Consider the following 26,672-nt stretch of genomic DNA (forward strand, 5'->3'; position numbering starts at 1 on the left):
ATGACAAAACAACGCTTTATGAGAGATTGGATGAAGTTAGAGCACATCAAGAATATTCAAAAAGAAAAAATAAGTGACATGACACGGTAAGAGCAAATATGGTCCATCAAATGTGACACTGAGGGAGGCAGATCTTCTCCACCAGATGAAATATCTTACAAGTCTTTTCTCAGGTCATTCTGCCCATCAGGTGTTTCTTAGTGTTTCTCTTAGGCCTCAAAAGAATAATGAAACATTTTGGGGCAAAGATGCAGATCAACAAACCATAGCTAGAGGCCAAGATTGCAAACATTTCCACAGCAACAACATATTTCCCAGGAGAGCTGACATAAGCAGGGACAAACGCCACCCACACGGCACAGAAGATCAGCATGCTGAAGGAAATCAATTTGGCCTCGTTGAAATTGTCCGGTAGTTTCCTAGCGAGGAAGGCCAAGATGAGACAGGTGCCAGCCAGCAGGCCAATGTAACCCAGAACCAGAGAAAAGCCCACCACAGAGTCCATGGCACATTCTAGAGTGACCTTTGACCCTTGGTGACCCAGATCACGTTGAGGCACAGGTGGGCTGAGTGACAACCATATAGCACAGATGATAACCTGAATGACATTCCAATGTTATCATTGAGAGTAAATGACTCTATGATAGATAGATACTCTAATAATCAAATCAATATGACAATATTCTTACTGTACCTGTATACAGGTAAAGAGGCAGACGCTTCCTCTCTGCTGACCCGGGCCAAACCATCTAATCAAGCGCTCTGATCCAGGCTGAGCTGAGCGGAACGCTGCCAGAACCACTATGGTCTTGACTAGGAGGCAGGAGACACAAAGTACAAAACTGATCCCGAATGCTGCCTGCTGGAAACGACAAGACCAGACTGATGGACGCCCGATGAACACCAGAGAGCACAGGAAGCAGAGTTTCAGAGACAGAAGAAGCAGGAAGCTCAGCTCTGAATTGTTGGCTCGAACCTTGATATAAAACAGATCAACAAACATTAAGATGGCTACCGCATATATTAACATTTTAATGAATAGGTTGAGCTTACTACTAACCATGGGTGTATGACGGTAGTAAAGAAACACCACAAAAACTGCTGTTGTTACAACTACACCAGATACAGCTGCTGTTGTGAGGGTGATGCCCAGCGTCTCATTAAAAGAGAGGAAGTCCACCTGGCGAGGGATGCAGGTGGTTCGTCCAGCATTGGACCAGAACTCAGATGGACAACGTTCACAGGAAAGAGAGCCTGCATGAAATAGCAGAGCAATGAAGTTGCAAACTATCAATTAAAGCTGCAGGAATGAGAGTCTGTTGGGAAGTCATGTCCTCACCAGTTTTAATGCTGATCTCCCCATCAGCACATTGGATACAGTCAAAGCAGCAGACAGCTTCTCCCTTCCTGTTGGCCTTCCTGGTACCTGGGGGGCAGCTCTCACTGCACACTGAAGAGGGAACCTAGACAACAAGAAAATATGGATTTATTTAGTCCAAAATATGAGTTATTCACGTGTTATGTGAAATTTTTATCAACTTGACTACCTGATTGGATCCTGTGCTCCACTGAATTGCTGATTCATTTAGGTGGAGGTCAAACCCGTCCACACGTCCAATCAAAACACGTTTTAGGGACCCGTCGGGGGTGCTCTGCCAGTTAATAAGGTCATACTTTGCTGGTATGTCAGCTCCTTGGAAATTAAACATTTCTCCATGTGGTGTGGTGACATTCACTTTGTTTAAATGCCACAACAGCTGAAAAAAACACATATTGAAGAAATCCTCTCATTGAGAAGTACATTAATATTGTGAACCCCTGTGACAGAGTTGACACATAGATAATGATGTTTACCTCAACGGGTTTGATGTGTTTTGGAGAGGAGCAGGCGGAGCTGTAGTTCCTCAGAGGGTTGACCGTATCAGGGCAGGAGAGAAGGCTGTGAAGGGCGTGGGCTGCAGCGTACACAGCCAGATACACATTATATGACACACGTAGATGAGAGACATCGGTGAAAAGATGCTGCAACACACCAAGGGACTCTGAACCATTACAGAGTGGAAGTGAAGCTTTCTGAGAGGATTGCTTGTGAGCATATGTGAAGGAATATGTGAGGGAAGGTGACTGAGTAGCTCCAGGACTGCATGCGAAGACTTTTTCCCAGAATTCCCTGATAAATTCATCATCAGGGTGATGACGTGGGTTCAAGCTTGTGATATAACTTCCAAATCCAGGTATAGGTGAACTTCGTATGGCCACTCCAAGAACTCCGCTCGCCACTTTAGAGGTGGAGAGATCCAGGAGAAGATCACGACTGGTGCTCCAAGACTCACTGGCCAGAAACTGCCTGTCAGTCACCTACAATCAAAGAAACTGAAATTAATTACAACAATAAAAACTGATGAAATTCCTTTCCAAACTAATAAAAAAAAAAAACTCTTTGTGTTCTCTGCTCACATTTCTCTTTGCCAGTTCCAGAAATATTCTCTTTACATATGTATACCAGCAAATGATCAGAATCACCCTTGCAGATGAAGCTTGAATTCTGATTGCTGCACGTCTGGTGTCACTTTCAGCATTTTCTAAACGAATGGTTTGTATGAATTCCAAACACACTCCTTTCCCCTGAATCTCATCCTGAAGTACCTGGAGTATAAAAAAAAATAATATTATGTGTACTACACATGAAGAAGACATAAATGCATCCATTTATAATATAAAATCAAAAACATACACCTGTAGTGACAATTGACTGTAATCATTGTTTACTACAACTGCTCCAATCCAGGTCCAGTTGAAGCGTATGGCCAGGCGTGCAAAGACCCTGGCTTGGTAAATATCGCTGGGAATTGTTCTGAAGAAGTTTGGAAATTTGAGTCTGTCACTAAGACAAGGACAGCTCGCCAAATAGCTGATCTGAAAAACATGAATCAATAATTTTGGCACTTCTTTCATAGCAATAACAGCATTCCCATTAATCAATTCGTATCTCGATGAGAAAAAAAAGATTCATTTCCGGAGACTCACAACTGGTATAGACAGAGGACCCAGGATCCTGGACAATACTTTGCTTGATGTCGATGAAGCAGGACCAATGATCAACGGGACAGACTTAACACCTAATGATAGCAGTAGATAAGAAGTATTCATTTAAGTTGTTTTCATTGACAAAGCAAAATGCAATCTCATTAAATCATACCTGCTTTCTCTCCCCTTTGTTCGTAGTTGTCAGTAGCTGTTAAGTCACAGCTGCTCGTGTCTCCTCCAACCAAAGACAGAGCATTTTGCAGAGCCCAGGGGTATCGAGCACAGCTATCAAGTATGCGGTAGCCCAGACTCACTCCTGGTAGAAGGCTGTTGTTCCGGTTTATTTCCTTGACTGCATATGCCATAGCATACATGTATTTCAGTGACACAGGATCTAAACTGAGGATTAGAATAGAAACAATCAACCATCAATCCAACAAATATTTCATGTTTAAGAACGTGTTGAGCAACATCTTATAACTCATTAACATACGTTGGAATAAAAGAAGACAAGAAATTGACTATAATAAGATTAAAAAACCACAAGCACATTTCATGATTAGGTTTTACCCAGTGCAAGGTTCATAATGCGGCAGCTTGGTGAAGCCCTGTTCTATAGCTGAGGGCATGAGATACAAATTAAAGAGTCCGCCGATCATCACATCACCATCCTGGGAGAGGCCCTTGTTGCTGAGTGTTCCCCATTGAGAACAGACTCTTCCCTGAACCATTTCCAGTCCCATTACACTGAAAATCAGCGGTGAGATGCCTGGGGAGGGCCAACATGTGAGGAGCCAGGAGAGCCAAGACATGAATGTTCTGGACAATTAAGACAGGTAACGTATCACATCATCAGAATATGCATCAACAATAAGTTCAATAATTCAGTTTGAGGAACATACAATTTATAATCCTGCATCATCAAACCTGGAAAACAAAATTAAAAAAAAAAAAGTCTTGAGGAAAAGTCTTGTTAAATTTTCAATTTTCAGAAATACAATAACAGTTTTTAAATTTCCTTCCTGACGAAAATGTTTTGTTTTAAAAGTTCATATCACAAGGTTGGTTGACTAAAATGTACTCTCCCTTGCACAACCAAAGCGCTGTGAACATTTATAACAGCGGTGAAGCCTTTTGCAAGGAAGTAAAATTGATGACACAAGCGAAAACAGCCTGACATGATCGTCTCTGGAGTGATGCTGGAAAACAATTAAATGCTAACACGTGTGTGTGTGTGTGTGTGTGTGTGTGTGTGTGTGTGTGTGTGTGTGTGTGTTTGCGTGCATGTGCGTGTGTGCGTGCATGTGTGTGCGTGTACGATGTGCGATGTACACACAATAGGGCTCATCTTCAAAAAGAAAAAGTCCTAGTCACTTACATTTTTGTCCTGCAGGATACAAAAGTAACATTTTCTTGGGACCCTGAAGTTTTCCAAAAACAGCACTTGTGTATATAAAATATTGGACCAGGACGAACTTCCAAAGCATTTGAAATGTCATAAATCATTCTAGCAGGCCCACATAACCACCTAGAAATGTTTTTGTCCAAAAATCTTTCTGAGAATAGTATATGCAATATTATAGTGATGTTTATAAAGTTTTAGATTTATAACCAATGTTCTGTCTGAAGTTAGAATCAAACATTCTAAAAATGATGATTGAGGTTACGGGCAGTTGACAAAATAGTCGACAGCTTTTCCAAAAATGCTCAAAATGTTGTGGTTAAAATGCGCAGTTGTTTTCTTCATTGAAGCATTCCTTAAATGTGCAATTAAAACATTCTTATCTCAATCATTGGAACAAGTGGCTGCTGCTAATGTTGTATGAAAATTCCCGCCTAACTATTCGAACTAAAGGGCACACAGAAAATGCTATACGCCAAGGTGACCACAGCCAAACCTTATGTAAAAAAAAAAAATTTTAAATCTAATTTTCAAATTTATGTTTAACAGCTCTTCTTTGAAATATTATGGCTTTTTATCAGCCCATGAACACCCCACCAACATGTCTGGTTTAAGTATGGCAATAATGGACACTTCCATAAGAGAGTTATGATTCAAATTGCCACATAGTTTATGTCTCTTCCATTTTGAAGGATTCATGCAGCGTGATAGCTCCATAAAATTTAACAAGGTATGTCAGTCTATCTTGGAACCAGCACAGGGAATTGTATGCACAGAGCAACAGGTGTGCCATTTGTGAGCTCTATTACAGTCATTTCATGAGCAATTACATCCCATTACACATGATGTGGTACACTGGGAAAGATGAGGCTGTTTGTGACTTTCTATCAGTTAATCTGAACTTGATTAATTAGGTTTCCTTGTGTAACAGTTTGTCATAAACAAGAGACGGACATGGAATTTGTTGAAATCACGTAATTCAATATTTTATTGCATTGGTAGGAAAATGCTCACAGTCTTTCAATGAGCAACAATACAAAGAAAAAAAGGATGGTTTAACACTGAAACAATAAAAAAGATACAGCTATGCCACCCTCCCTTCCTCAGCCTTGCCCTGTACAGTTGATACTGTTGTTTCCATTCTATTAAGTTATATAAAATAAAATAACCAGAACCAACAAGATTTTTTTTGTAGTCTGTATCAAAGCAATTAAAAAAATAAAAGCCTTTAAATTCCAATTCTTGAAATTCACAATCCATTTTTTTGTTAACATCTACAAATCAAAGAGAGCAACAAGTCCAAGCACAGAAGTTAATATTGCACCCGATACAAGCCTTCAACCCCTGTTGTTTCCAATGCAACTGCTGTCTTCTTCTGTTCTGTGCAAATGTAGTTGTGATGCGACATCTATTGTATAAACTGGTGCATAGTCATGCTTGACATGTTCACGGGTAACATGCACAAACATAAATGTATAGAATTGGTTCTCAACCCATTTAAAACAACAATGGGTATACAGACACTCAAAAAAAAAATCCCACTGAAAAGAAGAAAGACTTACGTACGGATGAATCCCATCTATTTAAATGTGAATGATTATATTACACATTCAAATGATAAAAAGAAAGACATTCCCTCTTTGCTGAAAAACCAATTCTTTTTTGCTTCATAGTCAAAGTACGCAGTTTTGACGGGACATCACAGGGACAACAAGTATCTGTACAATCAGTCTAGGAAGCCATTTGGAGGAATCAACATCCCAAAGTACATTTAGACATTAAGCAGAATATGGACAATTCACTGCCGGACTAGAAAGACCTTTCACTATTGTGGACAATTCATACAGGAGATTCATGCTGTCAGACCCAACCATGAACTGTATGTGCTGTTTCATTCATGTTAAACTGAATATATCTTTTTTTTTCCAGAAATAGCCTAGAATAAGATTTATTTGAAGGTCATAAGAGAAACCTTCTGGTAAACATGGGAACAAACAGATAACAATTTTTTCCTTTATCATCTGACTTTAAGTGTTATTGAGTATCATGAAGGGTCACATTTGTTTTAGGGTGAGGATCAGAGCTAGAGTCTGAGCAGGAAGTAAACTTCAGGCTCTGATGCGAAATGGGATGATTCTGAAGGCGTAAGGGAGTCGTCTGTATAGTAACGATCTCCATGCTGATCTCCATTTCCATATTGTAATGCTGTACAAGCTCCTTCAGGAAGCCCCCTGTCCTCCAGATGACCCAGATAGCCCGCTATATAAGAGCCAGTAGAGTGTCTGTTTGCTGGTGGATTTTGTGAGGCTGGTTTATTTCTTAAAACCACCCCGCCAGTACTGTTGACCATAACACCTGCCCGTGGTTTTAGAGCTTCTTGTTGTCTTTCTCGAGCACGGCTGTTGATGTGACGCACTCGGCTTTGGCTCCGAGAGGATAAGCGACGTGTAAGGAGAGGAGGGGAATCATCTATATCCCTAGGTGCACACTGGGCTAAGCTCATCGTCTGCGGGTGTGGCAGTGTAGATTTGACTTCCTGTTGTAACTGAAGAGACTGAGGTCTATCTCTTTCACTATCATCCCCCTCTAGGCTAACCAGTTTACGTAACTGTTCAGTAAGTGGATCACAAGGCTGTGATTTGAAAGACATATCTCCCGTCCCCATTCTCCTTTGCTTCCTCATATGGGGAGTGATAAAACTGCGACTAATAATGTGGTATTTGCTCTGGAAGTTGCATGATATGTCCTCAGAGGTCAGGTCTCCCAGGGACTTGGACTTACATGGGGTGGCAGTGGTGTCTATGGTACTAGACTGTGGACAAGTTGAGGAAGGCCTTACATCTGAGTGTAGTGGAACTTTGGTTTCAGGCTGGTGCCTCATATTAACAATGGAAACCTTCTGGTTCCGTGATTGCCTCTGTGTGTAGGATTGCGTTTGCCTTTGGCAGTGTGGTTGTGTGATTTGAGGAACTGTAGACCCTGAAGAGCCTGTAACACAGTCATAATCCAGATGGCTGTACACTGCATCAAAGTCTGAAGAAGGGGAACGAAGACCTGTACCTCTGCATGGGTTTGGAGACACACAATGTTCAGGGAGACTTTCAGAAGAAGAGAAACCATTGTGGAAGCACCTTTCTTGCTCCCTCTCTATCTGTTTAAATCCTTGCAAATCTTGTTGAGACCTATTTAGGATCTGGCTGCCAGTGTGGCCTCTATGTTGTGTGTAGCTGAAGTCCCTGTTATTGTTCAAAACCTTAGGATAGTTTTGGGGACTGGGGTAGCTGTTCTGACGTAGTAGACTACAATTTGAGGGTTTAGAGTCAGTGGATCTGTGGAGGGGAGAAGGGTGGAAATTTGACTGATGGTGGTGGTGATTTATTCGCTGGTAGGAGGGTTGGTCCAGTGGGGAAGGACACTGTGAATATGGTACATGTGATGGGTATTGTTGGGGATGATCACGGGATGACAGTTGATGTTTTTGCGGTAAGTATTTGGCAGTGGACTCGTTGTTTTGGTAAATGGCGTGCCGTTTCGTTGGACTTCTGAGTTCCTCCCATGTAGTGCCATGTCTTGGCGACATCAGCACCATCTCCAGTGGATCTTCATCAACGTTAATCTCCACTTCTGCCGAAGAATTCCCTGCAGACTCGTGGAAGTACTGGAAACAGTCAGTGTTGACAGGGGAGCAGAAGTACCGTTGAGAAGAACTCCGCTGCTGCTCCAGTACAGGTGCTGGTGGGTCATACACCTCCTCATACACACCCTCCTCTGCTTCCTCTTCACATCCACCCCCCTTTATGTGCAAATCATCCCAACCTTTATTGTGACTTTTTCCATGAAGCCCCTTTGTTGGGGAGGAACCTAAGCTGTTTGCAGCTGTCCTCTCCATAGTGTCCACCTGAACTTGAACTGTCTGCTTCTCCAGGTTGTACACTGATACAGGCGACAGCATCTCCTCATCCAGAATAGTGTAAACCTCCTCAAGCTCAGCAGTTTCTGGGCTGGAGAGAGGTGCAGGAGCTGGTAGGTGTACTTGGGTACTCTTGCATGGTGAAAGGATTTCATGGTTGACAAGATTTATTTTTTGAGCTACCTTCTGGGGACTTGTCAGGGTTTTTTTATTAGTTGATGCCACAGACTTAAGTGGAGACCTTAAATCTTGCAGTGCTTTAGGGGTGCTAGGCCTAAGTTTTGAGTAATGAGCAGTGCAGTCAGGAGATAATGTGAAGTCAGTTTGATCAACAGTGCTTTCAAACTGACCAATCAGAGCAGAAATAGAACCATGCGTGTCTTGCTCATTACTTAAGGATACAGCATCAATAAGTCGGGAGATGGCGCTATCCTGCAAAGAGCTGGGACTCTTCAGATCACAGTCCATACTGATGGGGGAAAGAGGGGTTAATAAGGAGGGCGCAGAGGAGGAAGATGAAACTGAAGGTGCAACTGTGAATGTGGTGCTGTTTGATGATGTTTCTGGTTTATCTGATCTCATCAGGTTGTCAACAGAAGGTGAATTGAAACCATTTTGCTGCGACACCATAGAAATGCCATTTGATTTGTTGACTCCTGACTGGTAGTTGACGTAGTCATCTTCATTTCGTACGTCTCCTCCACCAATAACCAGATAAGACGCCTCCCCTAAATGGTCAGGACCTTTATTATTTCTGTTGATGTATGTCTCAGAAGGGGAAGAGATACTTTGTGCAATGGAAACTGGAGATTTGATGAAAAGGTCCACGGAAGAAGACCTGGGCCTATCGAAGGGGAAGGATCCTGTGGACAAAGGATTTTGAGCGTAAAGATTAACAAAGATATATGTTTAAAAATGCAATTTGATGTAGAACGACAAGCCAGCCAACAATAAAACAAACAGTCCAGCCAATTCAATGCAATAGCAATACACAGACAAATGGGTCACCAAATACGACTGGGGAGAAGCTGGAAAATGAGGCTGTGGAGGATATTAAAAAGGAAAAGTCCATGTTTACAGACATCAGATTAGGGAAAAGATGGTCGAATGGGATCGGTTTGATAAAATGAGATCAAATGACACAGCAATATATTTCTCAAACCACTTTCAAACAGAATACATCGAGAGGACGTAATACTGGTATGTTTTTGAACAATGCAACCTTCATACAATAGGTGTTTTAGATTACCTGCAGGAATATCCTAGTCAGTTCTCTACTATAAAGAAGCACAACAAATGAAGATGGGACAGAAAAGGCATGTTAAGGTATCATGGAGAGCAGGCTTTAGTGTGTCAGTTTACATGAGTTGTAGGAAGTTGTAGCAGAGCAAGTAAGCAAAGGAGTGAAATTAGAAATGGTAAGAGAAATTCATCAGCGTGAACAGCAATTCAAGTCAAAATGCCACTTCAGATATGTTGCCTAGCTTATTACTTGGTTGATAAAACAAGCTCCATTTTATTTTAGTTGTCAGAAAGGAATCTTGTATGCTTATTAAATTTGAATAGATGTAATTAGCAAAATAGAAGTAATATCATAATATATTGGATTTTTTTTTCTGTTTGAGAGTCAGAAATACCTACCGATTAAAGTGTCTGCACCCATATCATGCTGCTCCTTGCCTTTGGAGCAGAGGGATAGCTGTCCTTGCAGAAGCCTGTCTAAAGGCATGGACATAGGCCTGTGGGTGAGGGGGGCTCGGGGCTGGAGACGCTTTTCCACCACTACTTCCTTCCCTGATATTCCCTCTCCCACTGCTTCAACAACACTGCCATTCTTGTGGTCTGACATGGAAGCCACTGACTCTGAGAGCGCCATCTTGGTTTTCTTCCGACCCTTTGCTGGAGCACTGGCTGTGCGCCGCAGGAGGTGATCACTGAGGGAGCGTTTCCGAAGGCCAGCGGAGTTTGTATCAACAGAGGTCTTGGAAGAACGGTTAAATAAACCCCGGATACCTCGAAGCTGATTACCCTGTAGGCAGGAGGAACAAAGCAGGATGCAAATAAAACACGGAGAAGAGAGGAAAATGCACATCTGACACGGACTGCAGATGGCTTTTTCAGACAAGTGTCAATAAAAAGATAAAAGACGTGTCATGTATTGAACTTCTTTTACAGCTCTTATCGCATGCATTTAAAAGCATCGCCTATAGATGTCAGCCTTAACCCCTCAACCACAACACAAATAAAAGCAATGGGGGTTATGCATGCATGCTTACATTGTCGAGAATTTTATTTAAAATACAAGAACACTGTAGAAGGATAACTTTAAAGCAATCTATGACTTAGGACACAAACAAGTCATGGTAGATACAACCGCACACAAACGGCAATTTTGCATTCATGCATTACTGTTTCATGCAGCACCACACACACAAAGCCTGAAGCTTCTGGATACCTTGTTAGATCCTAGAAAGTGCATTATGGTAAAGCTCGGGTTCAGGACTAGAGGACTCCACTAGAGAGACAAAGGATTGAAGGAGCACAGCTTCAATGGATTGATGTGTTGAAGAAAACACATTCCTTCTGTTAACCTCCGAAACGCAATCGGGGGTGGTGGTGGTGGTGGGGGGGGGGGGGGGGGTTTGCTACAGTAGACACGAGTGGTAAATCGCTCACCTTCCCGTAGACGTCATGCACTGACACATGCACAAAGATGGAAGCCTCAGTAAGACCCTCCAAGTAAACATGTCTGTAACCTGTTGATGAGTTTGAAGGGAGAAAGAGCAGGTAAGCATCCGAGTGGGAAAGATAACAAATGATAAGTTGTCATCAGCTGGTGACAGACTAGTCATTGCGCCATCATTGCTGTAGCAGAGGCCTTCAGAAGTTCAGGGACGACAAAATAACCTGCCAAGTAACATGTCTTTTAAAATACACAACAAAGAATAAATTCACAATTAACTACAAAATCCTGTGCCCTATAGTTATAACCCTGTCAAAGCCTCAAGTGTGTGCATACATGTGTGTGTGTGTGTGTGTGTGAGTGTGTGTGTGTGTCTGTGTGTGTGTGAGTGTGTGCGTGTACGACGGTGAGCCTGTCTAATAGTGTAAAGAAACATCATGAGTCTAACTGGCATTGACAAACTGTGTCCCCTCTTAAGTTGATGTCATTTGCACACTGCTTTTTCAATAAAAAACACTGTGAAATTCTGCACCGACCAGGCATAAGGCTGCTGAAGGCCACAGTCCGTTGACCAATAAAGTCCCGTCCAATAGGGTCGTGGTCCCAGACCAGGAAACGCACCAAAGCCACTTCAGCCATGTGGAGCGTAAAGGACAAAGTCTCCTCCCATACTGGATTGAAACCTAAAGAAACACACACACACACACACACACACACACACACACACACACACACACACACAAATAAATACTCGTTCTAATCTTTTTAATCAGCATCTCAGCGAACTTATATGATGTCCAAATATATAAAAGTTGTCTTTCGCCTCACGTGTCAAATGACGGTTTTCGTGGGTCAAATCCCTGCGCAGTAATTTTATAATAACGTTTGAGCTCTGAGGGCACCGTAACCTTTCCCCGGGGAGACTTCTCCCTCCCCTCTGTTGGGTACACTGATCTACAGAGACATGTGTGGGATAGCACCAGCAGACCCCTCTGCTCAGCTTCCTTTATCCCTCTAATTAATCCATCTGACTTTTGATCCCAGCAGTGCATCGTGGAACTAAATATGCAGCATCATTGTTTCCTCTGTACTATATGTTCTTTCAGGAACGAGGGTAACAATTCCCACCAATGGGACGATGACTTGCTTGTGTGCACTAATATTCACAAAGTGCGTATGTGGTAGATTTTATAACAAGAAGATATGAGAATTAAATGCAAAAATATACAGACACGAATAGTCATAAAAGGTTGCATTACACATAATGAAAAAGTCATAAACTCAAATAGGGATTTCATAAAAGTTTAAGACATAACTCAATGGAACAGATGTGGCCAAATGCAGCTAATCATTGGTTGTGTATATGTAAAGTACTAAAGCCTTAAGAGGATAAAAATCAATAATAGCATTCATTGAAATTGGGAACCCCCAACACACACGTGTCGGCATCATGATTTAGCTCAATATTTTCACACTACACATTGCCAAGGACTAAAGATAACATTACTGATTGTGGATTCTTCTGTTTCAGCTGTTACTCACTGCATAATTGACAGTTGGATTTTCTTACTGTGACACGTCCCTGTTTTGGAAATACAGAAACTTCATATAAGTGTCTTCTATTCAACAGTTCCTAACCAAGCAGTAGAGACTGCATGTGATGTGAAATTCCAGTCATCCAGCGGCGTGATATACAGCAACTTGGAGCGTGGGAACGAGGGACGCTACAGTCTGTTAAGAACGGTTAAACTCAACGCGTGTAGCGTTGTGATCATGTTTAAGTTGGGTTGTGTGATTCTCACCGTTGTCATCAACAACTCGCGTCTGTTCCTTGCAGCAGTCAACGGGAAGGCCGATGATCTCCACCTCAACGAACGGATCGATAATCTGAGATGCAATTAAATCATGAAGTAGTGATGAATGTCATATAATACTTAATTGTTGTTGTTTTTTTCCCCCTGCAATTATGTACACCTGCAATGGCAGGTTTATTTCTTTCTTGCTCAGCAGGATTGCAAATACATCCTGGTGGAGAGGTGGAGAATGGGTTATGGAGTTCATTCAAATTTGGGGCAGATTTAAGAATTTTAAGTGATGTATGTAAGAATTATGAGAAAGGACTAAAAACATGATATTTATGAGGAAATTTCACATGGACCTTTATAAAACACACAAGACATATTTCCAATTTGGAAATAGTCCAAAATGAACTATACAAAGATCAGTTAACGGTTTGGACTTGGTTGACATATTTCAGAGAAAATAAGAGCTGACCTTATAAAAAATGTATCAATCGATATAAAGCCTCTAATGTAGAATATTTAGTGGCTCCTGATGATGTCTACAGTGTCTTTGCTGAGAGATTGCTCTGTGTGTTGTGTGTGCACACCTGTGTGTCAGATGGTGCCAGAAGTGAGACAGATTGAGAATCTGAACACACAGTCCACAAGCATTCGTACCTCTCCACGGTCGCCCAGCATGGAATCTGGTGGTTTGGGCAGCTGCTGTCCACTAATGATCTTGAGAACGAGCTGCTTCTTGGGGTAAGCTGGAAGTGGGTCATCACTGAATGGGTTGAAGGAGCCTGGAGGGAACCAAAGACAGCAGAGCAACTTTGATTTACTGTATGTCATCACTCAATCCCATAATTCAAGCCTTGTCTGATTGCTTTCCATATTTTTACATACTGAGTACGCGTAACAGACACATTTTCATTTCTGTAACTGATTGAATTTATGGACTTTACAATATTACATTCACAGAAAAAACACTTTGTATTCTCTCAGTGAGCATCGTATCGCTTTAGAATTCATCCATCTTGATGCGTTTTTGTTACGTTGCTGGGCGAGATGGTTAACATCATAACAAACAACAACAAGCTTGCGTGGATGCGAACAAACTACAAGTAGATGAGGCAACATTTTGTCTCTTTCTTCTTCTTGTAAGGGAGAACTAATGAAAAATGTTTATTCCTTTGAATAAGTTTCAACAGCCATTGTCGATGCAAAGTACCATCAAAAGATAGTACTTAACTTTTTATTTTTAAAACATTAGGTATATTTTTTCGTGAAATAAATATATATAAGTACATTTATCTGCATCACAAAATCGCATTGCATTCTCTTGATGCTGATTATTTGATTTCAATGTAAAGATCAAATTCAGCAACTTCTGTTTTTCTTACTTGAATTATACATTTAAGTCTACTCAGGTTAAAATGACGCGAGTCCTGTTAAACATCGTTGTTCTCTCCTACGCATCCCTGCTGCTGCTGTTTCATAGATTCAGTCACAACCTATCAGCCCTGATTTGCACGCATATGTGTGTACTTCTTTTTGTGCGCGCTGAAATGTTTGTTGCAGTACCTTTACACATGGGAGGGGGTTTGAGGACGTAGCCGCTGCCTCCGTTCACCATGAACTTGGCTCTGTTGAGCTGCATCATTCTGCCCTCCGTCTGGTAGTTCAGGGCCACTGAAAGAGGAAGTTTTCATTTATAATTCATGAGGCAGTTTTTAAAAAAAATGACGTGTGAGAACAACAGAGGATGTTTGTTATTTTGCAGCAAAGATTACTTGCACTGGACATAGTTTTTATCATTTTTTTTCCCCCCTTTCGTTTCTGCATTACACCATATGCGTCTCTGCGGTTTTATAAAACTTGACAAAGGACAACAGCTGACACACAATAAGCGATAACAAAATTATGATGGGAAAACACATATCACACCAATGGTTTGAGTCAACATCAAATCACCAAGGCTTTTGGATTTTAATTTTCAGTTCCCGGACAGATGGAAATATTTTTTTGAAATTTACATATTTTTCTTTTAGTTATCACGCATTAATTATGACAAAACTATAACCCACCAAAAGGGAAATACACTCAAAGGAACACAATTACGTCCAAACTCACAATCTAACGAATTAGAGGAATTATTCTGGATACGAGCATGAGGAAAGTGATGTGTATGAAAGTGTTGGATTACTACGTTTGTGGGATCCGGTCTCAACTGATGTGTAATTATTCATATGCGACTAAAGAGGAAGTACGTGGTGAATTCATAAACACAGAAGCTCCACACAGGTCCAAAGGTAAGAGCGACAGGCATCAATCTCACCTAACTGACAGCCAACGTTCCAGTAGAACTGAGGGTTGAAGTTGGATGAATCAATGCGATAGGCTGAGGGATAAATTCGTGACAGCTGCCTCTGGTTGAAAGCCAGGAACTGCTCGGTTCTGTGGTTGACCAGAGACTGAGCTCTGGTCTCACTGAATGATAGAACGTCACCTGGAGTGCCTGAAGAGAAACATGTACGAGGACCCAAAATAAAAGTCAAGAAATTGTATGATCTGAGTGTTCATGTCTGACAGGATTTTTTTTCACCTTCATTCAGACACTCCTGCGAGGCAACAGAGTTGGTGAACACCACCAGGTTTGAAAGATCTCGACTCAGTTTCATCGTTTTCCTCTTCCTCCCGCCCCTACAATAATGACAGAAGACAAGAGTCAGAGAGACCCCATACGTACGGAGAAACACAAATATAGACATTCCAGCTTGTCTCGTGGCAAAGCATAGCAGGTAAGAAAGGATTGTCCATCCGAGAGGCAGCCTGCAAACCACAGGAGCGAGCATCAAAGCCCAAAAGCTTAATAGGAATGCAGAAGCATGCCGAAGCATGCCGAAGCATGCCGAAGCATGCCGAAGCATGCCGAAGCATGCCGAAGCATGCAGAAGCATGCAGAAGCATGCAGAAGCATGCAGAAGCATGCAGAGCAGCGTGACTCACACTCACATATAACTACATACACACACAGTCATGCAAATGTAAGTCAGTCACACAGATGAACACTTCCAGGAATGTTTACGGTGACAGTTCTCAAGAATATGCATATATGAATATGGAACCAGGAAGGGAAAACAAAGTGAAAAACAATGGCCTGATAAACGGGGGGGGGGGGGGGGGGGGGTGGCTGTCTTCTTTTTGTCTAATAGAATAGAAAGTTAAAGGTGAGACAGGGGTGGCCAAAGAATACGTGCGAACATGTGTGTGTGTGTTTCATCCTGTAACCGCTGCTTACACATTCACTTGCGTTTTTTTTTTGGTTGTTTCTTTTTTGTACTCGTAAGTCAAGAACCATGGTGAAACACTGAAACTTCAATATGTACTAAACCGGACCTCGTTGTTGTTTTTTTATTACTGTTGCTAACCTCCTGCAGCCATACCGGATTATTTATCCTAATTATCATACTTTAGGGATATGTGAATCTAGAGAAGGCACTTCATATGAGAAACGTACGATTGGTGTTTCAACTTCCTGTGGCAGCCATGTTGGATTAATTTGGCTTTTTTTTGTGTGTTTTTTTACAAAAAATGCTCTTACCCGTTTTGAGTAATTTTGTCGACTACGACATTTGACGAATTACATGATTAGAGAGTAGATTAATACAAATGGTATCAAAAAAGGGTTATTGTAATTGAGATGGGGCTGAAAAATTAATCTTTTTTTCAAATTGAAATCACACCAGGGCCTCTGCTTAACGTAGAATGTCTGCCAAAATAAAGTATCGCACGTCATTATTTCAACATTGTTTTCAATTCAAATGTAAATAAGTGAAACTTTGCAACTCCAATATCAATCAAAATAAAACAATTGGATTATTTTTTTTACATTTTCTAACAAACCTGTCCTGTCTTAAATCACAATTAAAACTCTGTAAAGTGGATTGATCAATTTATCAAAATGAAAAAAAATCTGTAATGACATGAGGTTTTGCTTTTACTGGTGCCTTTTAGTCACATCTACCAGCGGTAAATGGTGTATACATGTAGAAGCTTTCAAATAGAAAGCATGTCCTTTTTAACAATATTTGACACAGCTATCGGCCCCTAGAGCAGCGCGAGAATACCATATGTGAAGCCTCTAGTCATGACCTCGATTTCATTCACTGTCTTTAGCTCTTCTGTGTCACTTCAGAAGTGTCATGCTACATTAAAGCAATATTATATGAACAATCAGAAAAAAGAAAACCTCTGATCTGAGCAGGAAGAATGTAGAGAAGTCATGGATGTACATGCTTCTCCCATCCCTACTCTGAGATTATGTACTGTGCTACAAGAAAGAAGGAACCTTAACCAGCTAAGCTTCCTCCTCCTTCCTCCTGCTCCTCCATTGCTGACAAAGCATCCATGGTTTATATAGCACTGATGCTTTTAGTTGTTAAATGTTCCCTGAAGCCTCAAGAATCAACCATTACATTTGTCAGAGTGGGGTTTTTTTTTGGTGAGGTAGGTAGAAGGTCACCTGTTAAACTGTCCTCCGGCCTCCCTCCCAGACCTCTCCTGTTCTTCATCCTCCTTTTCCGCATTTTGGCATGACAGCCTGGACTTTGAGTGCCTCTGGACAATGAACACACACACACACACACACACACACACACACATTAGAAAACAAAACACAAAAGCAACTCTGCAAACAAGTGCTTACTAGTTTGTTCTATTTTTCATTATGAAATGAAAAGCAGAAAAATAGAAACATTTGTACGCACAGCTGTACCACAAGTAGCGATCATCATTACACACCCCAAAAAAGTATATAAACCTGCAGTGAAACTGATAACAGAGGACAGAAAGATATGCCAGAAGAAAAGGAATCTGAATTTTAAATGACTGATTAGAACTTTTAATCTGAATCATTTCATTTAAAGAACTGAATGGCCCAAAGAAACCCAACAGCGACACCGAAACCCAAAAGGGACTCATTTAATTTTTTAAGGCAATTGTAACAGCAGAGGAAGCGTTTCTTTTTGCAGCCCTGAGGTGGCATTGCCTTTTATTCTGTCTTCTCCTCTGGTGTCTGATCTTAATGTTACCTGTCAAATAGTTTGCATTTTGTGTGCAAACTGCAAGCCTCCTGCCCACATACAGTGTGATCGTATTCCTCGCGCCATATTGACTAACACTCACATTTGATTTAGCATCAAATCCAATTCATTACGTACTCAGGTAGGTAAGACGAGATTTGTCTGCCAGCGCACGTTTCATAAAACCCACGTAGGTTTTAACATTTTCTTCTTCTTGCTTTCTGGAAGAACACTTATTCATACATGAGTCCCGATGTTGTTGATACAAGTGAGTCTTGATAAATGTGCTAAATAAACATTGTATGATACCACCCACATACATACATGCAGTACATGTTCTTTTGTGGGCAAAGGTTGCTGATAGTGATTTTTTTTTTTTGTACACAAATAGTAAGTGCTTCATGGAAAGCCTTGTTATCGTGTGTCCATGTTGGTGAGTGTGTGAGGTGTCGCTTATGTAATTAAAGTGAGTGTGTATTTGATGTTTGGGGCGAGAGAAACAACATCTCTACTGGAGCTAAAGTGGAGTTGCGAAGAGGATGAGGGTCACAGTAATTACAGGGTTTAGGCTGCTTGCCAATAGATTACATGCACCCATGCATGCACGCATATATACACACACGTGGGAGGATGCATTATGTACAAAGACAGAGAATGGAAAAGAGATGTGAGCTGCTGAAGAGAGGGAGGGAAAAGATATGCGAGGTGAGGTAAAGACGAGAAAAACTGATGAAGTGGAAAGTAGGAAACTCTTTCACAAAAAGACTATGTTTTTGTCTGGATCAAGACCCGGCAGCTTGCTGGAGGATAAATAATGATTTCATAATTCAAAAATGTACATTGCATCCACTGATTGTTTGTGTGGAAATGGAAGATTAGCAAAGCACAGTATAGCAGTGTTGTTTAGGTGCTACCTGCTACAGTTTCAAAATTCTCTCTAAAAAAAGGGTTGCATATTTTATGTGCTGGTGTAATTTTAAAGGACGGCAGTGGAGTTCTGTGAGCCTTTAAATGACAGAAACACTCAAAGCATATCAATTTATATTGTGCATATTAGTTCACTCAATTAAATGTTGAAGATAAGATAAGATTTACTCGGTGTGTGTAGAAACTCCATGAGTGAATTGTCATTGATGGTGTGCTGTGATGATTTTGAAGTCTGACAGCAGCAGGAAGGAAAGACCTGCAGTATTTTTCTCAACACACTGCGGGTGAAGCAGCCCATCACTGAAGGACCTGTCAGAGTGGGAAGATAGCTTAGCCATCATCCTCCTTCCATCAACCACCTCCACCGGGGCATCTTGGGACACAGCTGCTCCTCTAACCCAGCCTGTTGACTCTCTTCCTGACGCCATGTTGATGTAGTGTAATACGGTGACGGTAAAAGAGATATTGCGCCTTTTCTGTTTGCAATACTTGATGGCAGGGTTGTGCGCCAAGCTAAAATAATGCAAACAATCTTGCATAATTTCCAACTTATAATATTCGGCTTTGCCCAGGGACGTGCACCTCAGTACAGTCTGTTCTGCTCAAAGTGGGGCCTGCTGACAAATTTTGGCCCACTATAAGGTGTAATGTACCAGCTTTAAAAAAGAAAGAAAAAAAAGCAGGCGCAGTAACAACATGACTTTAAAAACAGTTAAAATGCCCTGTTAATGCTGTTTGCGAGGGAAATATTTCTGAAAATATGTAGGCTCCTAATATTTTTTTGTTTTTCATGATTTGATGAAGTGGCAGGGTGTCACTTTGTGCAGCAAGTCAGTTTGTCACTAAAAGGTGAACAACATAACAGAGTTAGCCTTTGGCCCTGGCCCATCGTTATATTTCAGGTTTAGTCCTCCATTCTAAAAATTTTGGGCTTCCCCGGTTCAAACTGATGTATCTTTGTATCCTCATGAATCCTAAGAATGTGTTGAAAACCCATGAATACATTTTGTTGGTGTTTCCAGAAGCCTTGTCATCCCTAAAGGGTGATTTCTTTCAAGATGGTTCTTTATATGAAAAAAAAAAATCAGAAATTAACAAACCCGCTCAAGGTCTGTTATTCCTGTGGTTTGAAGCAGAAAAGTGTTTCATTACCAACTTATCTGCAGCTACTGCCCCACATATGTCCTTTGAGAACCAGCAAAAATAGATTAAAAATCAAGCAAAAAGGAGCAACCTCCTTCCCGGTGTCTCACCTTCTGTTTGAGCGTCGTGATGAAGGATCTGCTTTGGGATTTCTTCAGAACCCCTTTGGAGCTCTAGACACAAAAAGAAAACCCATTCAGACACACTTTATGTTTATTGGCGTTCATGTGTGGTATGAATCTAATATCAACCTCATGAGCAGCAAATGAGTCACTTCATACCTAAAGCTCAGTCGCCGGAGGGGCTACAAGAGACATAAGCCAATAAAGCACCACATGGATAGAAAGGGCAGAAGAGAAAAGGTAGAGAAATAAGCAATAGACAGAAAGAGAAGGAAATGAATCACAGAAAACCTTTTGAGAGGGAGAGAATGAGAAATAAAGCGGGAAAACAATAAATTGAATAGGAAACCCTCCTGTATTGAGGAAAGTGAATCCTCTAAAAATAGCGCAAGAGGCAAGCAGGGAAATTAAATATTAAGTAACACTGCAGACATTTAGATTCTCATCACTGTAAGGCTCTTTTGACGCGTTTTAAATGAAACACAGCTCATGTAGTTTAGCCTGAGGGGGTGCTAGCTCTCTGTGAAATGTGTGTGTGTGTGTGTGTGTGTGTGTGTGTGTGTGTGTGTGTGTGTGTGTGTGTGTGTGTGTGTGTGTGTGTGTGTGTGTGTGTGTTTAACCTGTGAGTGGTGCTGTAACTAGTCCACTCTGGTTTTCTCCGTCTCCACCCATGACTAATATTATGGCCTAGTTTTCCCCTCAGCCTTTCTTCTCCTCAGTTGAATCTGTTGACAAGGGTTATAATCAGCTCTACATGTTGTTGCAAGACTTTTACCTGCCGCAGGTTCTTCTGAAGCCCCTGGTGCGTGGCTCGGAGCAGGGCACGGATGCTGAAGCTGTCAGTGTCCTCCTTGTCACCGATTCGAGACTCCTTCAGCAGAGAGTCCAGTTTTTTTCTGATATGAGACTCCACCTGGTGATGACCATTTCCCTGCGTGACAGATAGAGGGAGCAAGTTCATAAAGCACAAGACACGGTGGGGTCATTTCAATAAAGGTGAGCGGACGCTTTTATAGAGGGGAGATAACAGAAAATATTGCTGTCTTCAAGGACACGCAATGTCACGAGTCGGGCACTGAAACTAGACCCATTCAACAACCTCATCACTAGCAGTCCGATCATCATCAGCAATAAAGCTAACAGCTGCAGTGTCAATGTTGACGAGATCTTCAGACTAAACTCTGCCACTAATAGTTGGAAAGTTAGAGATGTGCGAGGTGAAAGAATATTCAAAAGGTTTTAAACTGAAGCCTGTCTAATGATAACAGCACTTTATTGTAAATGTGTGAGACTGAGTTACAAGTGAGATCTATGGGTCTTAAAGATCTCCACACATGCTATCCACATACTCTGGACGGTATCTTGACCCTGGAAGGTACAATAGCATACACGTGTTTGCTGAATATGTGCACACGTCTGTATGTCAACCTCTTAAAATTGGATTTCATGTGGAGAGAAAAAAAAAAAAACCCAGACATGGTCAGTTGCAGTCACAACTGCCATGGGTCTCGGCCAAACATAGCACAGTCATCCTCTAACCATTATTCAACCGACCCTGTCTGCTTCGCCGGGGAAACAATAAAATGTCATAGTGCACATTAGGGCATTTAAGATATATAAAAGATTTTTTTCAGATAAATAATCCGTTTAGGCTGCCACAGGAAGTTAGATACAGCAAGAAAAAAAAACCCAATAAGACGCTGCTTAGATCATATTGAAAACTTGTCTAAAGAGCTATTTGATTCAGTTGAATTATTTTCAAATTACAGTGCAGACAATGATACAATTACACTTCCATTACTGAAGATGAAAATAGCCATTTAGGGTTTTACTCTTGACCTACACACTTCTACACGCAGGAGTTCCAATATTCAACAGAGTAACAAGAAGTAATACACATTCAGGGGAACTGATGGTATTAGAGTTGTTCTTTCTTCTGACAACTTGGCTAATTAGAGCTTGGAGTAGTGCTGAAACAACTTGTTGGCGGTGTCATATACAATTTTACTGGCTGCCCGAAGAGTGTTTTGCTACAAAAAGGCACTATCGAGATGTGTTAACTCTTCTTAAAACCTTTAATGCATTGTTGGCCAAGGTTACTTTCCAGCTTAAGTGATGTTTACCTTTCACTGGTTTAATGAGCTCAATTCAAAACTTATCATCAGTGGAAACCTGCCACCGGCCCTTTAAAATGCCAGCGCTCATCTAAAGTGGCATCTGTATCCTGGTGGCTCCAGCGAAATGCGGGAGAACGATGATATTCAATCACACAAGTGAACCATCTGGAAAATAAGTGGAGTGTAATCCTGCTTTAAATATGATGAGGAGAACCCTGGCTCTACTGTATCCCAGAATAAATGAAGGCTTAGGAATGACTACAGACTGGCACCAGTCGAGCGAAGGAGGGATCTGCATAAGCAAACCGTGATAAGATGCCCTGACATGTTTACATGTTGCTGCGCCGCTCATCTACTTACAGAGTACAACACTCACGGTGACTTAATGCTCATATCTGCACCGTTAAGCATTGATTATATTGACTTTACAAGCATAAACATTCATGAAGTCATTATGGCCAAAACAGCAATGCCATTAAGATCCCATTATCTAGCTATCTCGTTTTTGTGGTACGTGTCTACAAAAGGGGCTTGATTTTTTTTTAAAATAACTTTAGTGTATTTTGTGTGTCTGAGTGTAAAGATTTCTGTTATTTATGTTTTTAAAAGTGCAAAAACAGTGTTTTTTTATTTTTGATAGCTTCCATGTCAAGTGACCTATAAGGACTCCAAAAACAGCACCAGTATGCGACTAAACTGAAAATATAGCACACATCTCTTTTTGACCACATTACATATTTCATAGGAATATTTAAGGGCAAAAAATTGTTTCATATTCAGCCGAATTCAACGTTGACGATTAGCTAAATTGTTATTTTACACACTAACGTCGTCCCCTCTATGCCTGTGTTTCGCATGCCTGTGTGCGCGGTGTTTACACCAGTCTTACATTACTGCTCTTGAGCTTGAAGTCGTCTTCGATTTCATCTGCGCTGTCATCATCGGACACTTCCCCTTCCTCAGCATCCGCGGACAGATAAGCAGGGAGGCGTTTCCCCTGGATGGAGAGAGGACATTTACATACCATCTTAAATGTCATGCCATCTTAAATGCCTTATATGCTGTATCCTCACTCGCTTTTCAATTTTAGACCGTGTATACATAAGAACTCCCACGAGTTGCATCTTTAAGATGGCCTATAAATAACAATGAAAGATGTCAATAGGTTTGGCCCATTTTAACTGCCTACAAGCTTATAGAACAGAACAGGAGATGAACACAAGCACACGTTCAGGTATATCTGAATTTCTTCATCACTCCTAGTCTTTAAAGGCAAAGTGGAAGCTATTAATACCACATAGAACCATAAAAGAGGAATCACATTTGCACACACTAAAAATCATAGCATGAACAGTCAGCCGTCGATGCTCTGAGAATCTCCCAGAGCAGCTCTTTGAGCCGAGTGGTAGCCCATTAGTGAGCCACTCTGAAGGTGTGAGTGGGTGTTGAGATTTTCTAAGCTTCTCCTTCCAAAATCAATGGCAGACACCAAGCTTCCTGCAGCGCTCTCAGTAACTGACATCACCACCCTCGCTTCCACCGCTGCCACAAGTGGTCTGACTTATTCCCTCCTTCTCTTTGTGACTGTCAAAAACCCCATATGCTTTTTTTCTCTTTATTATCTCCCCAGACAGCGCAGGTTCAAGAAAGGTGAAAGGTGCTCAAATGAGGGCATAAACGTGGAGGAGAGAGAGATGGAGGAAAACCTCGTGTTACAGATGAAGTCAATCATTTTCTTATAAAAATCCAATAACGACTAAATTGAGAGTACTCTTTCTGTGTGTGTGTGTGTGTGTGTGTGTGTGTGTGTTCTTGTACTTGCTACATATTGAGGGCTAGAATATGTATTTAACTAACAGAGTGAGGACAATTTTGGAAACTGAGCTCCTCACATCTTCAAAGGGCAATTTGAAGGTCAAGCTTTGGTTTTAGGGTCGAGGTTAGAATCAGGTTCTGGTTAGGTTTAGGGTCAAGATTAGGGTCAGACAGTCAGTTGAGATGGTTCGCTTTAGGGTGAGGGGTTAGGGAATGTATTACGTCAATGAAAGTCCTCACAAAGATATTAGTACAAGGATGTGTGTGTATGTGTGTGCGCGCACGTGTGTGTGTGTGCGTGCGCTTGTGTGTGTGTGTGTGTGCGCCTGTGTGTGTGTGCTTGTGTGTGTGTGTGCGTGTGTGTGAACAACTCCTCCTGTGCAGGTAGATAAAGATCTTCTGGGGCTCAGTCAAAGAACGAGCTGTATTTCTTTTTTCCTGCAGGAACCGATCAGACGTTCTTTACTTCTCATTTCACCTTTTCAGCATCGTTTTTTTTTAGCGACTGCTGGCAAAGAGATGAACTTGTGTGATAACATGACGGCAAAACAGCGTCACGACAAAGCCTTTTTAATGTTATTCCAGACTAACAGGACCTTCCTATCTGAATGAAACTGGAGGAAGCTATTAATGCACTTTCAATTGATAAAAGTCAAATCTGGTGAAAAAAAGAAATAAAAAAAAACTTTAGTGATTTTGCTCACAAACAAGATTTTAACCTTTAAATCAACTTTTCATTCTGGCTCTAAAGTTTGGAAGATCCAATATGTGCAGTTCCTTCATTTCAATTCCATGAACTGTATTATTTTGTATAACTTGAAAAAATGTTGAATTGAATTGATTTCGTAATTTTCATGAGAGCTAAGCTTCAGAGAGGAGTATGTTGGAGTGGGTTTTATTTTATTTTCTAAAAAAAATCACTGTTATGTACAACCATATTTGCCGAATGTAGGAACAAACTAAATAATGTATCTGTCAATTTTAGAATCGTTGGAAGTTCTAGTTATGTGCCTAAACATGATGGCTGTTAACATGTGCTCTTATCTCCTCTACAACATGATAGCCTAGTTTCTCCTCCTCTTCCTTTTCTTCATCTGTTTATGGGCAACAATTTTCTGCTTCATGGTGCCTTTTCTACTCCTTCTGCACATGAAATAAAAAACGTACAGATAACAAGAATTCTGATTTCTTCACTGAATAAGAGAGACAATAGGGCAGAAATATTGCGAAGCAGATGCTTTGATTCAAAAGTGCATTAAACAGCTTCATGTATTGCTATTAATTTCATGCTTATGGTTATTAGGTTCTAAATACATATGATGATAAGTAATGAATACAAATAATATCAATAAATATAAAATAAACAATTTGTATTTATTGTTTATACAAATATCGTTAATTTATGTGATTGTGTTGTTTTTGTTTCTTTCATATTTAGCAGATGACACTGCTCATTCATTTTTGTCCATCCATCTGTCTGTCCATCCACCCGTCCATCCATGCATCAATCAATCAATTCATGTACTGTCCATCCATCAATCCGTCCACCTATCTCTCAATCTGTCCATCCATCCATCATCCATCTATGCATCTGTCCATCCATCCATTTGTCTATCCATCCATCCATCAATCCATCCATCTATGCATTTGTCCATCCATGCCTGCATCCTTCCATCCATCAATCCATCCATCTATGCATCTGTCCATCCATCCATTCGTCCATCCATTCGTCCATCATCCATCCATTCGTCCGTCCATCCATCCATCCATCTATCATCCATCCATCCATTCGTCTATCCATCCATCCATCAATCCATCCATCTATGCATCTGTCCATCCATGCCTCCATCCATTCATCCATCAATCCATCCATCTATGCATCTGTCCATCCATCCATCATCCATCCATCCATCCAATCGTCCATCCATCCATCCATCCATCCATCTACTTCCCATCCATCAACCAGTCGCCCCTTACCTTGATGAGTATCTTGCCCTGCAGGCTCTGAGGACTGGGTAACGTCTTTGACTCTCTGGTCAGCACATCTCCAATATCCAGTTTGTCTCCAAAGACTTCTCTGAGATACTGAGCGATCTTCTTCTGCTGCTGAATGCTACAGTGATTCTCAATGGACAGAATTACTGGGTACCTTAGAGAAGGGCAGGAAACAAGCGCAGGGTTCACGTCAAACCTGACAGCAGTTAGAAACATAGCAAGATTTAACTGCTACCACAGAATTTAAATGCAAAATTAATAACACACTAGAAGAAAAATTATAAAAGAATATTTTTTAGAGGAAGAAACACCCCTTCACCTCTGTGGCCAGATGTGTGTGTTTGTGGAGTGTGTGTCGTCATTTTCATTTAGAAGAAGTGGAATGACTTCTGGCCACACATCAGCACAGCTCAAATGTCAGGTTTGTCAGAGTGACAGCTCTCCCTCAGGAGACACAGCTCCATCCTCACTCACACGCACACGCACACGCACACACGCACACACACACACACACACACACAAAAGCGTGACGGCAGGTAGAGTGACACCCAATCCTTTCATTTCACCCTGGCGCTCTTTTAGGTGCAACAGTGAGGTAGCTCGATGAGCCATGTAATGTGTGTGCGTGTGTGAGAGTGCATGCGTGTGTGAGGGGGTGCAGAGACT

The 26,672-nt window shown here is 41.2% G+C and overlaps 2 protein-coding genes across 6 annotated transcripts in view; both read right to left on the reverse strand.

Moving 5' to 3' along the window:
* Positions 1-169: 169 nt before the first annotated feature.
* Positions 170-3,770, reverse strand: LOC147254828 (extracellular calcium-sensing receptor-like). The gene is made up of 11 exons (XM_086215028.1): positions 3,598-3,770; positions 3,200-3,426; positions 3,031-3,119; positions 2,737-2,916; positions 2,458-2,646; positions 1,855-2,358; positions 1,548-1,757; positions 1,340-1,463; positions 1,061-1,254; positions 695-976; positions 170-598 (listed from the first exon to the last, which is right to left on the reverse strand). Exons 1-11 carry the CDS (start codon positions 3,768-3,770, stop codon positions 170-172), a joined length of 2,601 nt encoding a protein of 866 aa, XP_086071154.1.
* Positions 3,771-5,395: 1,625 nt separating this feature from the next.
* The window catches only part of plch1 (phospholipase C, eta 1), a 60,408-nt gene continuing 39,131 nt past the window's right edge, over positions 5,396-26,672 (reverse strand). For 4 of the 5 annotated variants that reach the window (XM_086216362.1, XM_086216364.1, XM_086216363.1 and 1 more), the window contains 15 exons: positions 25,989-26,160; positions 23,086-23,193; positions 20,855-21,010; positions 20,068-20,130; positions 17,329-17,423; positions 15,409-15,506; positions 15,142-15,321; positions 14,388-14,495; positions 13,482-13,606; positions 12,825-12,909; positions 11,559-11,705; positions 11,016-11,095; positions 10,795-10,854; positions 9,981-10,368; positions 5,396-9,202 (listed from right to left, as the gene is read on the reverse strand). In XM_086216362.1, the coding sequence (XP_086072488.1) occupies positions 6,513-9,202; positions 9,981-10,368; positions 10,795-10,854; positions 11,016-11,095; positions 11,559-11,705; positions 12,825-12,909; positions 13,482-13,606; positions 14,388-14,495; positions 15,142-15,321; positions 15,409-15,506; positions 17,329-17,423; positions 20,068-20,130; positions 20,855-21,010; positions 23,086-23,193; positions 25,989-26,160 (4,555 nt within the window). In that variant the 3' untranslated portion in view covers positions 5,396-6,512. The remainder of the gene's footprint in view (positions 9,203-9,980; positions 10,369-10,794; positions 10,855-11,015; positions 11,096-11,558; positions 11,706-12,824; positions 12,910-13,481; positions 13,607-14,387; positions 14,496-15,141; positions 15,322-15,408; positions 15,507-17,328; positions 17,424-20,067; positions 20,131-20,854; positions 21,011-23,085; positions 23,194-25,988; positions 26,161-26,672) is intronic. The other variant, XM_086216361.1, reaches the window with a different exon arrangement.

The sequence above is a fragment of the Aulostomus chinensis genome, chromosome 10 (genome assembly GCF_037954235.1).
Source record: "Aulostomus chinensis isolate RoL2024-O1b breed Wild chromosome 10, RoL_Achi_v1.0, whole genome shotgun sequence".
Classification (NCBI taxonomy): Eukaryota; Metazoa; Chordata; class Actinopteri; order Syngnathiformes; family Aulostomidae; genus Aulostomus; species Aulostomus chinensis.

Coding starts and splice junctions, on each gene's coding strand:
- LOC147254828 (XM_086215028.1), bottom strand. CDS start 3,770: ATGGGACTGGAAATGGTTCAGGGAAGAGTCTGTTCTCAATGGGGAACA. Junction 2,647..2,736: donor ACAGTCAATTGTCACTACAG/GTGTATGTTTTT, acceptor TTTATACTCCAG/GTACTTCAGGATGAGATTCA. Junction 599..694: donor GCCTCTTTACCTGTATACAG/GTACAGTAAGAA, acceptor AATGTCATTCAG/GTTATCATCTGTGCTATATG.